Source organism: Octopus bimaculoides, chromosome 6 (assembly GCF_001194135.2).
Source record: "Octopus bimaculoides isolate UCB-OBI-ISO-001 chromosome 6, ASM119413v2, whole genome shotgun sequence".
Classification (NCBI taxonomy): domain Eukaryota; kingdom Metazoa; phylum Mollusca; class Cephalopoda; order Octopoda; family Octopodidae; genus Octopus; species Octopus bimaculoides.
The window spans coordinates 90,098,174-90,112,928 of record NC_068986.1 but is presented as its reverse complement, the minus strand read 5'-3'; the positions used below and the strand labels follow the sequence as shown (position 1 = coordinate 90,112,928).

Here is a 14,755-nt window from a genome sequence, read left to right as displayed (position 1 = left end):
GGTCTTAAGTATAAAAAAATTATTAAAGGTTTATATAGAACTACATTCAGAGTATGTATATAAGCTATTGAGTTTAGACCTGGTTTCTATCCTCAAACTGTTCTGTTTTGTAGATGCAATTATTTTCTTTTTTATATAAAGAACTCCGAAATTAGAAAAATCAAAAATCTGCAACAATCTCGGTCCCTTGAGTGTCGGATAATGGATTTTCAAGTGTGTAAAGAAACTGATTGTGGTGATCATCGTTTTGACAGTGATTGTGGTGAAAGCAGAGACAGTGTTGATGATGACGATGGTCGAGATAAGTATGGGAGGAGGATAAAATAGTATCGGTGGTTATAATGGCGACAGGAGCGGTGTGATGTGAGGTGGAAATAAGCTGCTTGGCGGAGGTCTGCGCTCCCCGAGTGCTTTTCTAGTATACAGATGGTTTTATTTGTAGTAATGTAGATGCGTCGGCACTCTTAGTGATTGAAATTTTCCTTTATGGTATCACATTGTGCCTAGCTGTTTATATTAATATTTTGTATATGCACTAGCATTCCGCTAAATCATCCATAAATGTTTATGGTAAATACATATATGATAAAAGGCAAAATTAGCTGAACATGGACCGTTCGAGTAGTCCTCACTCACGATGTCTATGAAACACAAAACTAGATGTCGTCTGGGGATTTTCGAGTTCGCATGGAGTGGTTGCCTCTCCTGTCAGCGTGTGTGTGTATCTGCGCCCTTCCTACAGCATTAAGAGTATTCTAACTCTTATTTTTAGCAATGTAGGCATCAGCACCCTTAGTGGCAATTCAATTTTTCCTTTATGGCATCACATTTCGCCTAGCTGTTTATATCAATGTATGGATCTTTTCAATTTGATGGCTAGATCTTTTAATTAATTTTTTTTTGACTAAACACTTTGAAACTTCGGGTACTGGTAGAATGTGTCACATAGAACAGGGTTTACTCTTAACGTTTTTGACAAAATTTTGTATTTTAGAAGTTATTTCGTGTTAAAGTTGTATTTGGGTAATTTTAACCAATCAATGACGTGTATTCTGCTGAAGAAAATTACTGTTGCTGTTTGCGAACAACAACTTCTGGGTCTACTCCCCTAACAAAACCCTTCTTTAATAACCAGAGATATTTTTATAGCAACACAGGTTTGCTGTATCAGGGTTGATTTGAAGCTAAATAACATGTCTGGGGCCGTCAAATTGAAAAGATCCCAATATATATGTAAATATGTTTTTTACTGTTTATGTACTATCATCGCTTAACGTCTGCCTTCCATGCTGGCATATATATATATATATAAAAAGACACACGCATTTTCTTTTTATATTTATCTTCATTATTATTGACTATTATACCTCAAAATAGCCCTCAAAAACAGCATTATCTATTTATGCCATCTTACTAATTATCATTTCACCAATCATCACATTCCTGAATAGTTTTATTGGTGCCAGATGGCACCAATAGATCTTAGATCTAAAAACTGACATCTGACACTATAATGTCAATTATTTTTGTGTAAATATTGTTTGCTATTGTCAAGTCTTGCACATGTCTTTGAAACACAGAAGCTTCTACATACTCAGCCTGCTAGTAATAGCAGCAACCAAATCTCTTAAATCACAGTTTGGTGCTTTAAAAAAGAAAGGTCATAAAAGATAATATATTCTGAATGGAGGAAAAAAAAAAGGACAAGATGGTTACAACACCTTTGATCATGGGTTTGCTGCTTCAAGAAGTACTTAGGGCCATACAACAATACCAGGGAGCTTCTACACAATTACTCAATTTACTGCTAAAAATGGTAGCTAAATCTATCCAGACTTGCATTTTTCCTCTCCAGATTCCCTGTTTTGCTTTCTTTGGAGTGAATTCAGTTTTTTTTTTGTCCTCATTGTCTCAATAGCATTATGTGTAAGACAATGAACTGGCCAAGACATAAGGGTATCACATAGATTGCTTTGTTGTATTTGTTTCAAGTCTCTGCACTTTGATTTCAACTCTCACTGAGGTTAACTTCACCTGTCATCCTTTTGGAGCCAATAAACAAAGTACCAACTCCATTCTGGAACCGATTCTTTTCTTTCCCAGGAAAAATTGGCAATGGTCAGGTCTGGAGAGGGATGGGCTCTGCTAAGTCTAAACAACACTTCTATGATGCCATCAGTAGTTGAGGGCGCAAAGCAGGGCAAGGCAAGTGTGGTTGGATGTCATTTTGTCTTTTAGAAGTTAGTCTGAAGATGAATAGTGACCATAGCCCTTGCAGGGCTTACCAAGCCTGGAAATAAGATATTTGGTGCAAGGAATGATGTAAAAATAGATTTGGCTGCTATTTCTACCAGTATTTTCAGTAATTGTGTAGTGGCTCCCTGAAGAAGTAAACCTAAGATTAAAGATGCTGTAACCATCTCATCATATTTATCCCATAAATGGCACTCACTACACTCTTGGAGTGGTTGGTGTTAGGAAAGGCATCCAGCTGTAGAAACCATACCAAATTAGATTGGAACCTGGTGCAGCTCCCCAGCTTACCAGTTTTCAGTCATACCATCCAACCCATGCCAGCATGGAAATCAGACATTAAATGATGAAGATGATGATGATGGCCAGATAATTTCCAAGAGGGACTGGAAATGAACAACATTGCTTGTATAAGGGTAATACTTGCTTACAACTATCACATTATGTCAAGACAAGGGTATACAAGTACACATGTATACCCACACATATATAATAGTCTTCTTTCTGTTTCCATCAACCAAATCCACTTGTAAGATTTATGTCAACTAGAGGTTATAGTAGAAGGCACTTGCTCAAGCTGTCACACAGTGGGACGGAACCCAAGACCACATGGTTGAGAAGCAAGCTTCTTCACCACAGTCACAACTGTGCCTATACAGCAATGCCTGTGCCTAACTTGCAGAGCTATCGTACAATTCCTGTAACATTACCAACATTAGGGAATCATATTTACAAACAGCAAAGTCACATTATAGATACAAGAATACCCCTCCTAAACTTATGAATGCATTGTGTTGCTGAAGATTTTGTCATAACATGAAAGTCTCTCAGACAAAACCCATTTTCTTATTGGCTTCCATGTTATAGAACATGGAAGTTAGTGAGGAAAACAAGTCTTCCAATGGAACCATAACAAGGGGGGGGGGTGCCTGTGCTTTTAAAGAAACAATTTAAATAAAAAAAATCAAACGCAACTCAAATTATTGAAAAGCAAAATTTTATATTTTTTAAAATTATTTTTGATCCACAGAATTTGAAACATTAAAATGGTCTACACAAAAAAAAACATTTTTGATCGATAATATATATTACAAGTGTAAATTATCAGTAATATACTGTACAAAAAAAAAAAAAAAATCATTGAATGAATACAAGTCTTTTATGTATATACAATTGTTATTTTGTTTTCTCTTATTTTGGAAAAGAATGAGAAAGCACAAATTACCCAGCAGCAAAATAATTCATAAACATAGTAAAAAAAGTTGAGGTACTTTAGAAAGACTCATCCCAGTTCAGTTCAATATCTGATCCTGATCCTTGACTGACTTGACTGTCATCAGAGCTTTGTTCTAGTGCTCCTGTGTCTGTATTATAGAATAACAACTCCTCATCGGTAATGTGAGAATTCCCTAAAATGAAACTAGTAAATCTAGAAAGAAAATAAAAATAAAAATTATTTCTTTTTCATCTACAGAATAATTTGAAAGAGGTGGAAGAGAAGGTTATGTCCATAATATAATTGGCGTTTTGTTCCAGTTCTCCCATGTGATATAGAAAAACAAACAGCTCATCATCAATGATGTATCAACTCACTAATATGAAACTAGTAAATCTTGAATGAAAAAAAGATAATTAAATAATTTTTCTCTGTAGAATAATTTAAAGAGCAGAAAGATGAGGGAGTTATGTCCAAAACATTTTTAGGAAGTTTACACAGAAGGAGTGAGAATAATGAGATTCAATGTCCAGTTGGAATTGTGACAGGTCAGCAGCTGAAAGAAAGATGCAAGTGGAAAGTTGCAGACAGATGGTACCAGTACAGCCAGTTGTCACTTGAGAGTGTGTATGACTTGGTGGCATACACTGCACTTTCACTAATCATTTTAGATACCTTTGCAGTTGCAAGAAGACATAGGCACACTCTAAGCCCATCTCAGCCCTTGAACCAGCAGAACATCAAGGATTTGATAGCTGGTAGAGAGGGCTGCGCAACACCCAGACAGTAATCATGACTCACAAGTGGACCAAGAGAATGTCAAATGAAGTATCTTACTCAAAGACACAAAGCACCACCCAGTCCAGGAATTGAACCAACAATCTTGTGAACATGAGCTAAATAGCCCAATTACCTAAGCTTCACTGAGAGATGTCATTCTAAAGATGAAGAATCTAGAAGATAGGATATATTAAAGAGGTTTATTGGATATTCAAGTGGTGCATTAAGTAGTTTTAACTGGAATTGGTAAAGAGATGGTAATTTTAGAGAAGTAGAAGCAGAACAAATTCTACAAACATATACAGAAAACATCTCTTCTTTTTGTCTTTGAAATCAGCAGCTCATTGAAAACAATGATTTATTTCATCAAAGCTTAGAGTAACACCAAAAATATAAATAGTGAAGAAGTACTACACCACACATTAATTAATATGTGGAACGTCTATGCAATCTGTTGTTAGTTAAAATCAAATGATTAAACATTAAAAATTCAAATAAGCAGTGAAAGAAGAAAAAATTTTATAAATGACTAATAATGTTTTACATTTGAATATATGGGAGATAATTCTGTTTATGTTTTGTCCTTGTTGAAGCTCTTTAGTGAAATAGATGCACCATAACTTATATTCATTTATATCATGAGTGAATAAAGGGCTTTGTTGGTTACAGGTTTCTAATGAGCAAATAACTGATTCATTGCATTTTTGATGACAAGAATCACAAGAGAGTGCTTGTAACTAAGTACAGGATATATAAAGGGACTTTGTTCACTGCTCACTGGTTTTTCTGCTTTCTTGCCAACACACACGTGCATTTATACATGTATGGGTATAGGTAAAGGTATGTGTGGTTAAGAAGTTCACTTCCCAACCATGTGGTTTCAAGTTCAGTCCTATTGTGTAGCACTTTGAGCAAGTGTCTCCACTACAATCTCAGACAGATCAAAGCCTTGTGAATAGATGGAACTTCCACCTCTTTTACCCTCGCTTTATCCAACCCAGGTCTAGCACTAGTCACTCACCCAGTCCTTCCTTTCTAGAACATCACTTCTCTGGAACACCCTCTTTGCTCACATTTCTCTAGCTGGTACTGACATACAATGGTTCAAAAGGAACATTAACTGCATCAATTCTGCCAGTCTCAGAAGGTATGCAAAAGACAATAGGTATTGTTCTTCCTCCAGATCCAACAAAAAAATTTACATTTTATTTATTCAATCTTTCCTTCCTAGAACAGATGCCGTCTCTATGTGTTTCCTGTAGTCATTAACCTACAACTGTCCAAGCTTTATATTGATTATATACAACAATCTCACCACTGTGGAATGGCCTATAAAAGTCATAGGCATTGACATATTACTTTGGACTATCAAGAATATTTTCTCAAAGAATGATCAAGCAGCAAAAATAACTAAACTACCAGACAAATTCTTCCTAGAGTTTTGTTTTTTCATACTATCGTCCAAGTTCAAATCTTGTTAAGGCCAGCTTTACATGTGATTTCACTATCATCATTGTTTTTACATCTGCTTTTTTTCATACTGACATGGACTGGATGAGATTATTAACCCTTCAGCATTTAAAACAGCCATATCTGGCCAAAATAATTTACCTGTTTTATCTTAAAGCCAGCCAGATCTGACCTCTCATATTCACTAATAAATAAACATTACATTGATACAGTAATCTGAATGCTAAAGCGTTAAAGCAGTATTTTATGGCCAGAGGCCCTTGTTGCCAGCTGTTACTTGTTAAGGTGTTTTTATTCCACTAGTTTTCACACAAAACCATCAAACTGTAGGGTATGTTAACCTATGAAAACAAACACTCATTCCCATACAACCACACATATACACAACAAAATTTCATACAATTTTTGTCTATCAAATTCCAGAACCCACTATAAGTACATAACTCTTGACTAAAAAAGTGCCATGCTGCAGGATAAGATGGAACTTGAAGCTTGTAAACACATAGCCTTACCTATAATTATGATTGATAAAATAAATATTAAACATGTAATAGGGCTCATATTTGACCCTTACATATTTGTAGCTTCTATATAATTGAAAGCTTTCAACCAGATTACACATGAGGGTGGAGTGAGAACTGCAACTTTCAAAATTGGTAGCCAAGAATCATATTTTGTTGCAAATTAGGGTTAAAAGAAAGGTGTATAAAAGAACTTTGTGGTTAAATATCTTTTCCGGGCTTTGCAACGCAATTGAAAATTTTAAAAATCACTATTTTTGGTTGAATTTTGGATTTCATGGATTATGATACATATTTCTACATAGCAGAATGCAAAACAGTAAATATAGTATCCTCAAGAGGTTGCATACCAAGTTTCAATACAATTGACTTATATTTTAAGGTTCCACATTGACTATAAAGAGAACGGGAGTGTGAACTTCTCTCCAGTGGTCATTGTGTGTGGACGTATGTCATGCATGTGTGAAGTTTTCTGCTTTGTACCTTGATTTTAGGCCATTGTATTAAAATTAACGATCGTGTTGAATTTAGTGTTGTTTACATTTAGTGATGACTCATAAGCCAATAACATGTCATGATACTGAAAGCCAAATATTTGGTACTCCATGTGATCTTAGCAAGTGAGTTTTGCCAACTGACAAGGATGTACTAAAATACGTTTTATTTGAATAAGAAAAAGAAAAGAATGTAGTTAAAAAAAGATCCTTCAATTAAACAAATTGTCAAGATTGTAGCAGAAAAGATAATTCTTCTTTGACAAAAGACATCCATCCTTTGTGTTACGATGGAGTCATTTAAACCAAAAATCTTAAACTTTTATCTAAAGTACCAAGTATTACAAAAATCAGTGAAAAATAGAAAAAATTTGCCATCATTTCAAGCAAAGTGTAAAGTGTTTAAAAACAATGCAACAAAAGATTTATTTGACATTTCCTGTTGCAAGTGCAACTCCTTTAAAAATTGCAGTTGTAGTAGAGACAAAAAAGTACCTCAGAGAGAACAAGATTTTTTACAGCATCAATAGAAAAATCGAAAAATGATCATGGGCGGAATAGATCAAGCAGTATCTAAACAGAATGTTCAGAGGTTGATTAGAAAGAATTAGTCAGATCACAGTCGCCCAGTTATGTCAGCAAAGGATCCTGAATTGATAGGGTTTTTATCAAGCAGTGAATCTGGAAATAGACCAGCAGGTGAAGATGAGGACTTTCCAATTCCATTTTCCATGAAACAAAAAAGATGTCAGCAAAAACCTAAATTCAAAAACACCAATAAAACGAATGAAATTCCCAGAACTAGCTTCTGTCTGAGACTGCACCAGTGTGTCAGACCATGGTGCTGCTTTTCTTACAAGTTTGGTCATCCATAACTTAACAGCAAGTATATCTGGTGAATGTTCTTTCGTTATAGACAGATTGAAGGTAAGGCGGGAATGATCCAGAAAACTTAAATCCCTGCAGCAGGAAGGTAAGCCACATAAACCATTGTCTGCCGTGTATTTTGAATGGAAGGAGGGACACAACTCTCAAACGGGAAAAACATTTTGTAAGAAAACAATTCAAAAAGAACACATTCACACATTCCATTCATAAAAGAACCTGAGCCCTGCTATTTTGAGCACTTTGCTGTTAAAACAGGTTCTGTAAAAGCCATTTCCAATGTTTTGTTGAATTATTTGGAAACCAATGAGATAGTAACCAATCACATGATAGCAGCTGGTTGCAATGATACTGCAGTCAATACAGGACCAAAAGGAAGCACTGTTAGACTTTTGGAGGATAAAATGAAAAAGCCATTGCATTGGTTTATGTATCAGTTCCACACAAATGAGCTTCCCTTATGCCATCTTATTAACAATCTTGGCGGAAAAACTACCGGGCCTCATGGATTTCTTAGGCTGATTGGTAAGAGACTGGAGCGATGTGAAACACTAAGTGTTGTGAAGTTTAATCAGATCCCAACAGACTTACCATCAGTAGACAGAAATGATCTCAGCACTGATCATAAATACCTTCTTGATCTCCACCAGGATATCTGAAGGGAAATGTTCATCTGAATTGGCATTAAGGAATCCTGACAAAATGGCGCATTCTCGATGGCTTACATGCAAATCGTATGCTACAGTTGTATATTGCCACCGAGAATCCTTCTAACATGATGAAATTAACTGTTGCTTACATAATGAAAGTTTATGTGCCAATGTGGTTCACAATTAAACACAACTCTTCCTTGGAAAATGGGGCTCCAAATGTATTCAAGATGACTGAGTCTTCGAGAGAAATGGATCAAGCGGTATAAGACATTGTATTTCCAGTTGTACAATGGAATGCTTTCTTTGTGCACCTAGAAAATATTTTGCTGGCCATGATAAACAGAGCCACATTTGAGAACTAGCATGGAGGCATATAAAGCAGGCTCAAACACAGTATAAAGGGAAATCTGTGTGAACTTTCAAAATTCCTACCCTAAACTTTGCTGTCTCAAACTACATGGACATAATTAACTGGCAGGACACCATTGTTACTGAACCACCTCTAACAGGCATTTTCCGATGAAATAATCAATACCTTCATTGATGCAACTGGAAAAATTACTGTGCCACAACCAAGCAGAGAAGAGATGTGTAAAACTCATGACAAAAGCATCAGCTAATGTTTGTGGTGAGAACAGTCAAGACAGTTTCATTAGGAGTTGAATCAAATCAAGAGAAAAAATTCTGGTGTTCGAGGCAAAAAGGACTTCAAATTGAAAAGTAATACAGCAATAATCAATTAGAATTGTTTGGTTTTAGCTATTTTGAACATAACAAACAATTAGCATTATGTTGTTTTAGCAATTTCCAAAACAACAAATCTTTGACTGTTCCATTCTTTATTTGAGAGGGAGATGATAATTCTCATCTATGGAAAAACTTAATTGGCTCTATTACTGGAATGAAAAGGAATGCACTACCACATCATCATTGTTTAACGTCTGCTTTTCATGCTGGCATGGGTTGGACGGTTTGACTGAGGACTGGCAAGCCAGAAAGCTGCACCAGGCTCCAATCTGATGTAGCAAAGTTTCTACAGCTGGATGCCCTTCCTAATGCCAACCACTCCAAGAGTGTAGTGGATGCTTTTATGTGCCACTGGCACGAGGGTCAGTCAAGCGGTACTGGCAACGACCACGCTCAAAAGGTGTTTTTTATGTGCCACCTGCACAGGAGTCAGCCTGGCGGCACTGACAACGACCACGCTCAAATGTTGTTTTTCATGTGCCACTGGCACTTGTGCCCGTAAGGTGACGCTGGCAACAATCATGCTTGAATGGTGCTTTTCATGTGCCACCAGCACGGGAGCCAGTTAGCAGCCCTGGCAACGATCACACTCAGATTGTGCTTTTAACATTCCAATGGCATGGGTGCCAACCAGGCGGTACTGTCATCGGCTACGTCAGTGATTTTGATTTCACTTGCCTCAACAGGTCTTCACAAGCAAAGTTTATTGTCCAATGAATGAAGGGTATTCATAAGTGGGCTGGTTATACACCACTGGTGTAGGCCATGGGTTATGGTCTCACTTGGTTTGTCAGGTCTTCTTAAGCACAGCATATCTCAGTCACTAGTCATTGCCTTGGTGAAGCCCAATGTTCGAAGGTCGTGCTTCATCACCTCATCCCAGGTCTTCCTGGGTCTACCTCTTCCACAGGTTCCCTCAACTGCTAAGGTGTGACACTTTTTCACACAGCTGTCCTCATCCATATGCAACACATGACCATACCAGTGCAGTCGTCTCTCTTGCACACTACATCTAATGCTTCTTAAGTCCAACTTTTCTCTCAGGGTGCTTACACTCTTGTGTATGCACACTGACATTACACATCCAGCAGAGCATACTGGCTTCATTCCTTGCAAGCTTACGCATGTCCTCAATAGTCATGGCCCATGTTTCACTGCCATGTAGCACAGCTGTTAGTACACATGCGTCATACAATCTTCCTTTTACTCTGAATGAGAGGCCCTTTGTCACCAGCAGAAGTAGGAGCCCTCTGAACTTTACCCAGGCTATTCTTATTCTAGCAGCTACACTTTCAGAGCATCCACCCCCGCCTACTGACTTTGTCACCTAGGTAACAGAAGCTATTCTCTGCATATTTTCAAAGTTTATTGTTCCTAAGCATTTGCCACATACAAACTATCTTCCCAGTTAGCCTTCCTTTGATATTGTTGCACCTCTTATGTGTCCATAGCTTATTATTTACATGGAATTATTTCGAATAAATTGGAAATGTTAATTACTTTTATCACCAAAATGTGTCAAGAATCAAAAATTGGTATACACATAATTTTATTTTAATGTGTCTAATCTAGACCTCATATAACACATATATTCGGTGACTTGGTATTAAAAATAATACAGAAAACAAAATCGGAAAGTCTATTTATTTCTGCCCTGAGAGAAATGTTGGACATAAGAAGCATCAGATGTGTGCAAGAGAGACGACTGCGCTGGTATGGTCATGTGCTGCATATGGATGAGGAGGGCTGTGTGAAGCAGTGTCACTCCCTAACAGTGGAAGGAACCTATAGAAGAGTTTCCTCATATCTTCCCAGGAAGACATGGGATGAGGTGGTGAAGCATGACCTTCGAATGTTGGGCCTCACAGAGGCAATGGCAAAAGACTGAGACTTCTGGAGATATGCTGTGATTGAAAAGACCTGGCAAGTAAAGTGAAATCACAGCCGTAGCCTACACCAGTGTCACATAACCAGCCCTGAATCGTCGGGTGACACACCGTGCTTGAGGAGACCTAATCAAAAGTCAAATCATAATCAAATGGAAATTGTAGTTGTGGCCGATACCAGTGCCACCTGACTGGCTCCCGTGTTGGTGGCACGCAATAAGCACCATTCATGTGTAGGTCGTTGCTAGTGTCGCCTGACTGGCTCCCCATGCTGATGGCATGCAAAAAGTACTATCTGAACGTGATTGATGCCAGCTTCCCCGCCCCAACTGGCTCCTATGCCAGTAGCACATAAAAAGCACCATCCAAACATGGCTGATGCCAGTGCCCTAACCCTGACTGGCTCCCATGCCGGTGGCACGTAAAAAGCACCCACTACACTCTCGGAGTGGTTGGCATTAGGAAGGGCATCCAGCTGTAGAAACATTGCCAAATCAGATTGGAGCCTGGTGTGGCCTCCTGGCTTGCCAGTCCCCAGTCAAACCATCCAACACATGCCAGCTTGGAAAATGGACGTTAAACAATGATGATGATGATGATGATGAATTTCGAAATTTCAAGTGCGTTGCAGAACCTGAAGATATAAATTTTAGAGCTTGAGATTTTAACGTTCATGTTTTTAAAGGATTTTGCAAAAGAAAACTGATTCGTAACAATGAATGCAAAAAATAAAATGAGAAATGGCAAACATGTTATAAATTGATTTTTTCACTCATTACTCAAAATTTCAAGCGGGCTGTAGAGCCTGAAGATGTAAATTTAAGAACTTCAGATTTTAACACAGTTGATTTTTAAAGGATTTTGCAATAAAAAATATATTCTTGAAAACCTATTTCGAAAATCTGTGTAAAATGTACCTTTTTCGCTCCACCCGATTTATTACACATACCTTTTAGGAGAACTAAGTTTGTTGACTACTTTCCAATGGTCACAGTCCGGACTGCGGCAATACTCCCTGAGCTTTTCCAAGGCAATCTTTGTTTCTACTGCTCCTTGAGTAATGTATTCTTCTTCTGTTAAAAATCTGTGTTTTCGTGGGAAATATTTATACCTAAAAAGGAAAAACAGGACAACAATCAATATTTTATATCCATATTTACAATCCATACAGTATGGGGGCAGAGATTTTCTTTACACTTTTACTGGACTGAGGTCATGTAGGGATACACTATGCTACTGGTGTGTTCCTTTCTTTTTATAACAGAAATTTTGAAAACTGGCATATGTACTGTTACAGCTGATTGTATTTCCTACTCACTAACAACTCAAGTCTTCTCCATCCTATGGGAAAGTGACAAGTACTCCTAGAAAGAGTAGTATAACCCTTTTTAAAGCTACCTGTCAGCCCACCAAACTGCAAACTATCAGCTCATTCTGTTTTATCTTGTAGATGTTCAGATTGGCCATTAACTACAACAATCTCACTGGCCTAGAAAAGCCTATAAAATGGAAATACACCTGCTAGAAATAACAGTTTCATCTCCCTCAAGTCATACTCTGCCATCTTAGAAATAGAACACATGGTACAATATAGTTTTAGATACATTTCGTTAATTCATATAATGTCCATTTTTCACTGCTGGTATAGATTAGATGGTGAGTTATCTGAGGAAAGATTTTATAGCTGGATGCTCTTCCTGTCACTAACCCTCACCTATTTTGCCACATAAGGGATTTCTCTTTAATCCAGAGGTCTTCAAAAATGTAGAGTGACTGGTCATAATGTCAACAAAAATGCTAATATTTACCATGGTATTGTTGAAGCAGTACCAAGTGTGGAGAACATTCACTCACACACACGTGATGGGCTTCCTACAATTTCTTGTCTGCTAAATTCATTTACAAGGCATTTGTCAGCTTGGGACTATAGCAGAAGATATTTGCTCAGTGGGACTGAACCTGAAAACACATATTATAAAACAATCTTCTTAACCACACAGCCATGCCTGCACCTATCCACAGTATTATTTGAGAAAAAGATGGGAATGTCACAGCTGCAATGCTTCTGACTACAGATCTACTTGAGCAGAACAAACTTGAAGACTAACTGACAATAATAACCAACAACTAATTCATAAAAAAAAAAAAACAACTACCTTAACTGGTAATTAAGAATAATAGTACATTGTTGTTGACAGGCTGTGAAGTTTTCTTCATAATCACCTGCTTTTAGATTAGATTCCAGTCCATGCCTCACTACATGGCATCTTAGACAAGTGTCTTCAACTACAGTCTTTAGCTGACAAATGCCTTGTAAACAAAATTGGAAAATGGAAACTGTTCAGAAAGCCATTGTCTGTGTGTATATATATATATATATATATATATATATATATGTGCATCTTTCCATGTCTTTACATTAACATTGTTTGGGGTGCAATGTTATGTTTACATCTCCCATAAACAATTCATACTGTATAGTTCAGTGGTTCCATTGGTTTCAATGTGTGAAGAATCAGTAAAATAAAAATACCATTTTTAAAAAAAACAGACAAGAGTTGATAACATGAGATGAGATGAGAGGCATCCAGCCATTGAATACGGCTTTAATAATTTTTGTCCAACTCATGCCAGCATGGAAAAAATTGATGATGAATGCTATTGGAGGCTAAATCCAGTTAACTTACATAACCCTTTAGCATTCAGATATTACTCTATCAAATGCAAAGCTTATTCATTCACACTGTTTTGAATTAATCATGTATTATCTCATAACATTGAAATCTTAATGATGGGATTGTTTAGTTTTAGAATGACATTATACAGTAGGTGTGAGAGGCCAAATCTGGCCAGTTTAAATGCTTAAGGGTTAAGCTAACATATGACAAATTAACTGATAAAATATTTCTAGCCCTGATCAACCTCTTTGTTGAGAACATTTTAAATCCTTTTGATACTGAACCACTGTCCTTGGTTCTATGATACAAATTTCTTGTTTTAAAATGATCTAAATTAACACCTTCCATCAAAATTTCATGCTAATTTGTTCCAAACACCAGCTTAATAATGACAAGGTTATTGTATTAAATTCTTTGTTATTTTCAAAATTAATTGAAACAAGGATAGTGTAATTCAACAGAAATATAGTAACAGAATTTTAAAAACTTAAAACCTGTGATACTACATTTTAAATAGAAGCTGAGATATTTGGTGGTACTGTAGAGCAGTGCTATATTTCATTACACATACACACACACAGATAGGTAGATAGCTAGATATATATATATATAGATAGATAGAGAGATAGGAACAGAGAGAATGTGAGTGAGCTTGACTTTATTTTCAAGTGTATTTCATTTTATTAGCAGAACTTCTATTTTATAATATATGCATATGTATGTATGCACGTATGTGTGTGTGCATGATTTTTATAATCACCATCAATTTACATCTGTTTTCCATCTGGCATGGGTTGGACCATGTGTGAATACAAAATGTCTTACATATGTGTAAGACATTTTACATGCACGTGCGCGCACACACACCCACACATTTTCCCAACAGGTCGAGTTTTGCCATTTCAGTATCAGCCCATAGTTTCTTTGAGCAAATATTTTTACAGCTGGATGTTCTTTCTAGAGTAACTGTCAACTATTTGATGGCCATTCATATGTACTTATTTACATATATACATATACATATACACACACACACATATATACATATACACACACATATATATGCACATACATATACATGTATACACACACACACATATATATCCTGAGAGTCTGCTAATACTTTGCATGTGCCACGTCCTAGCATTGTTTTTTTTGGATTTACTATATAT

The 14,755-nt window shown here is 36.7% G+C and overlaps 1 protein-coding gene across 3 annotated transcripts in view; it reads right to left on the bottom strand.

Annotated features, from left to right (window-relative positions):
* Window positions 1-3,231: 3,231 nt before the first annotated feature.
* The window catches only part of LOC106869792 (nuclear envelope integral membrane protein), a 31,904-nt gene continuing 20,380 nt past the window's right edge, over window positions 3,232-14,755 (bottom strand). Inside the window, exons 7-8 of one of the 3 annotated variants that reach the window (XM_014915653.2) lie at window positions 11,855-12,016; window positions 3,232-3,682 (exon numbers count right to left, since the gene is read on the bottom strand). In XM_014915653.2, the coding sequence (XP_014771139.2) occupies window positions 3,526-3,682; window positions 11,855-12,016 (319 nt within the window). In that variant the 3' untranslated portion in view covers window positions 3,232-3,525. The other 2 variants (XM_052968945.1, XM_052968946.1) reach the window with 2 other exon arrangements.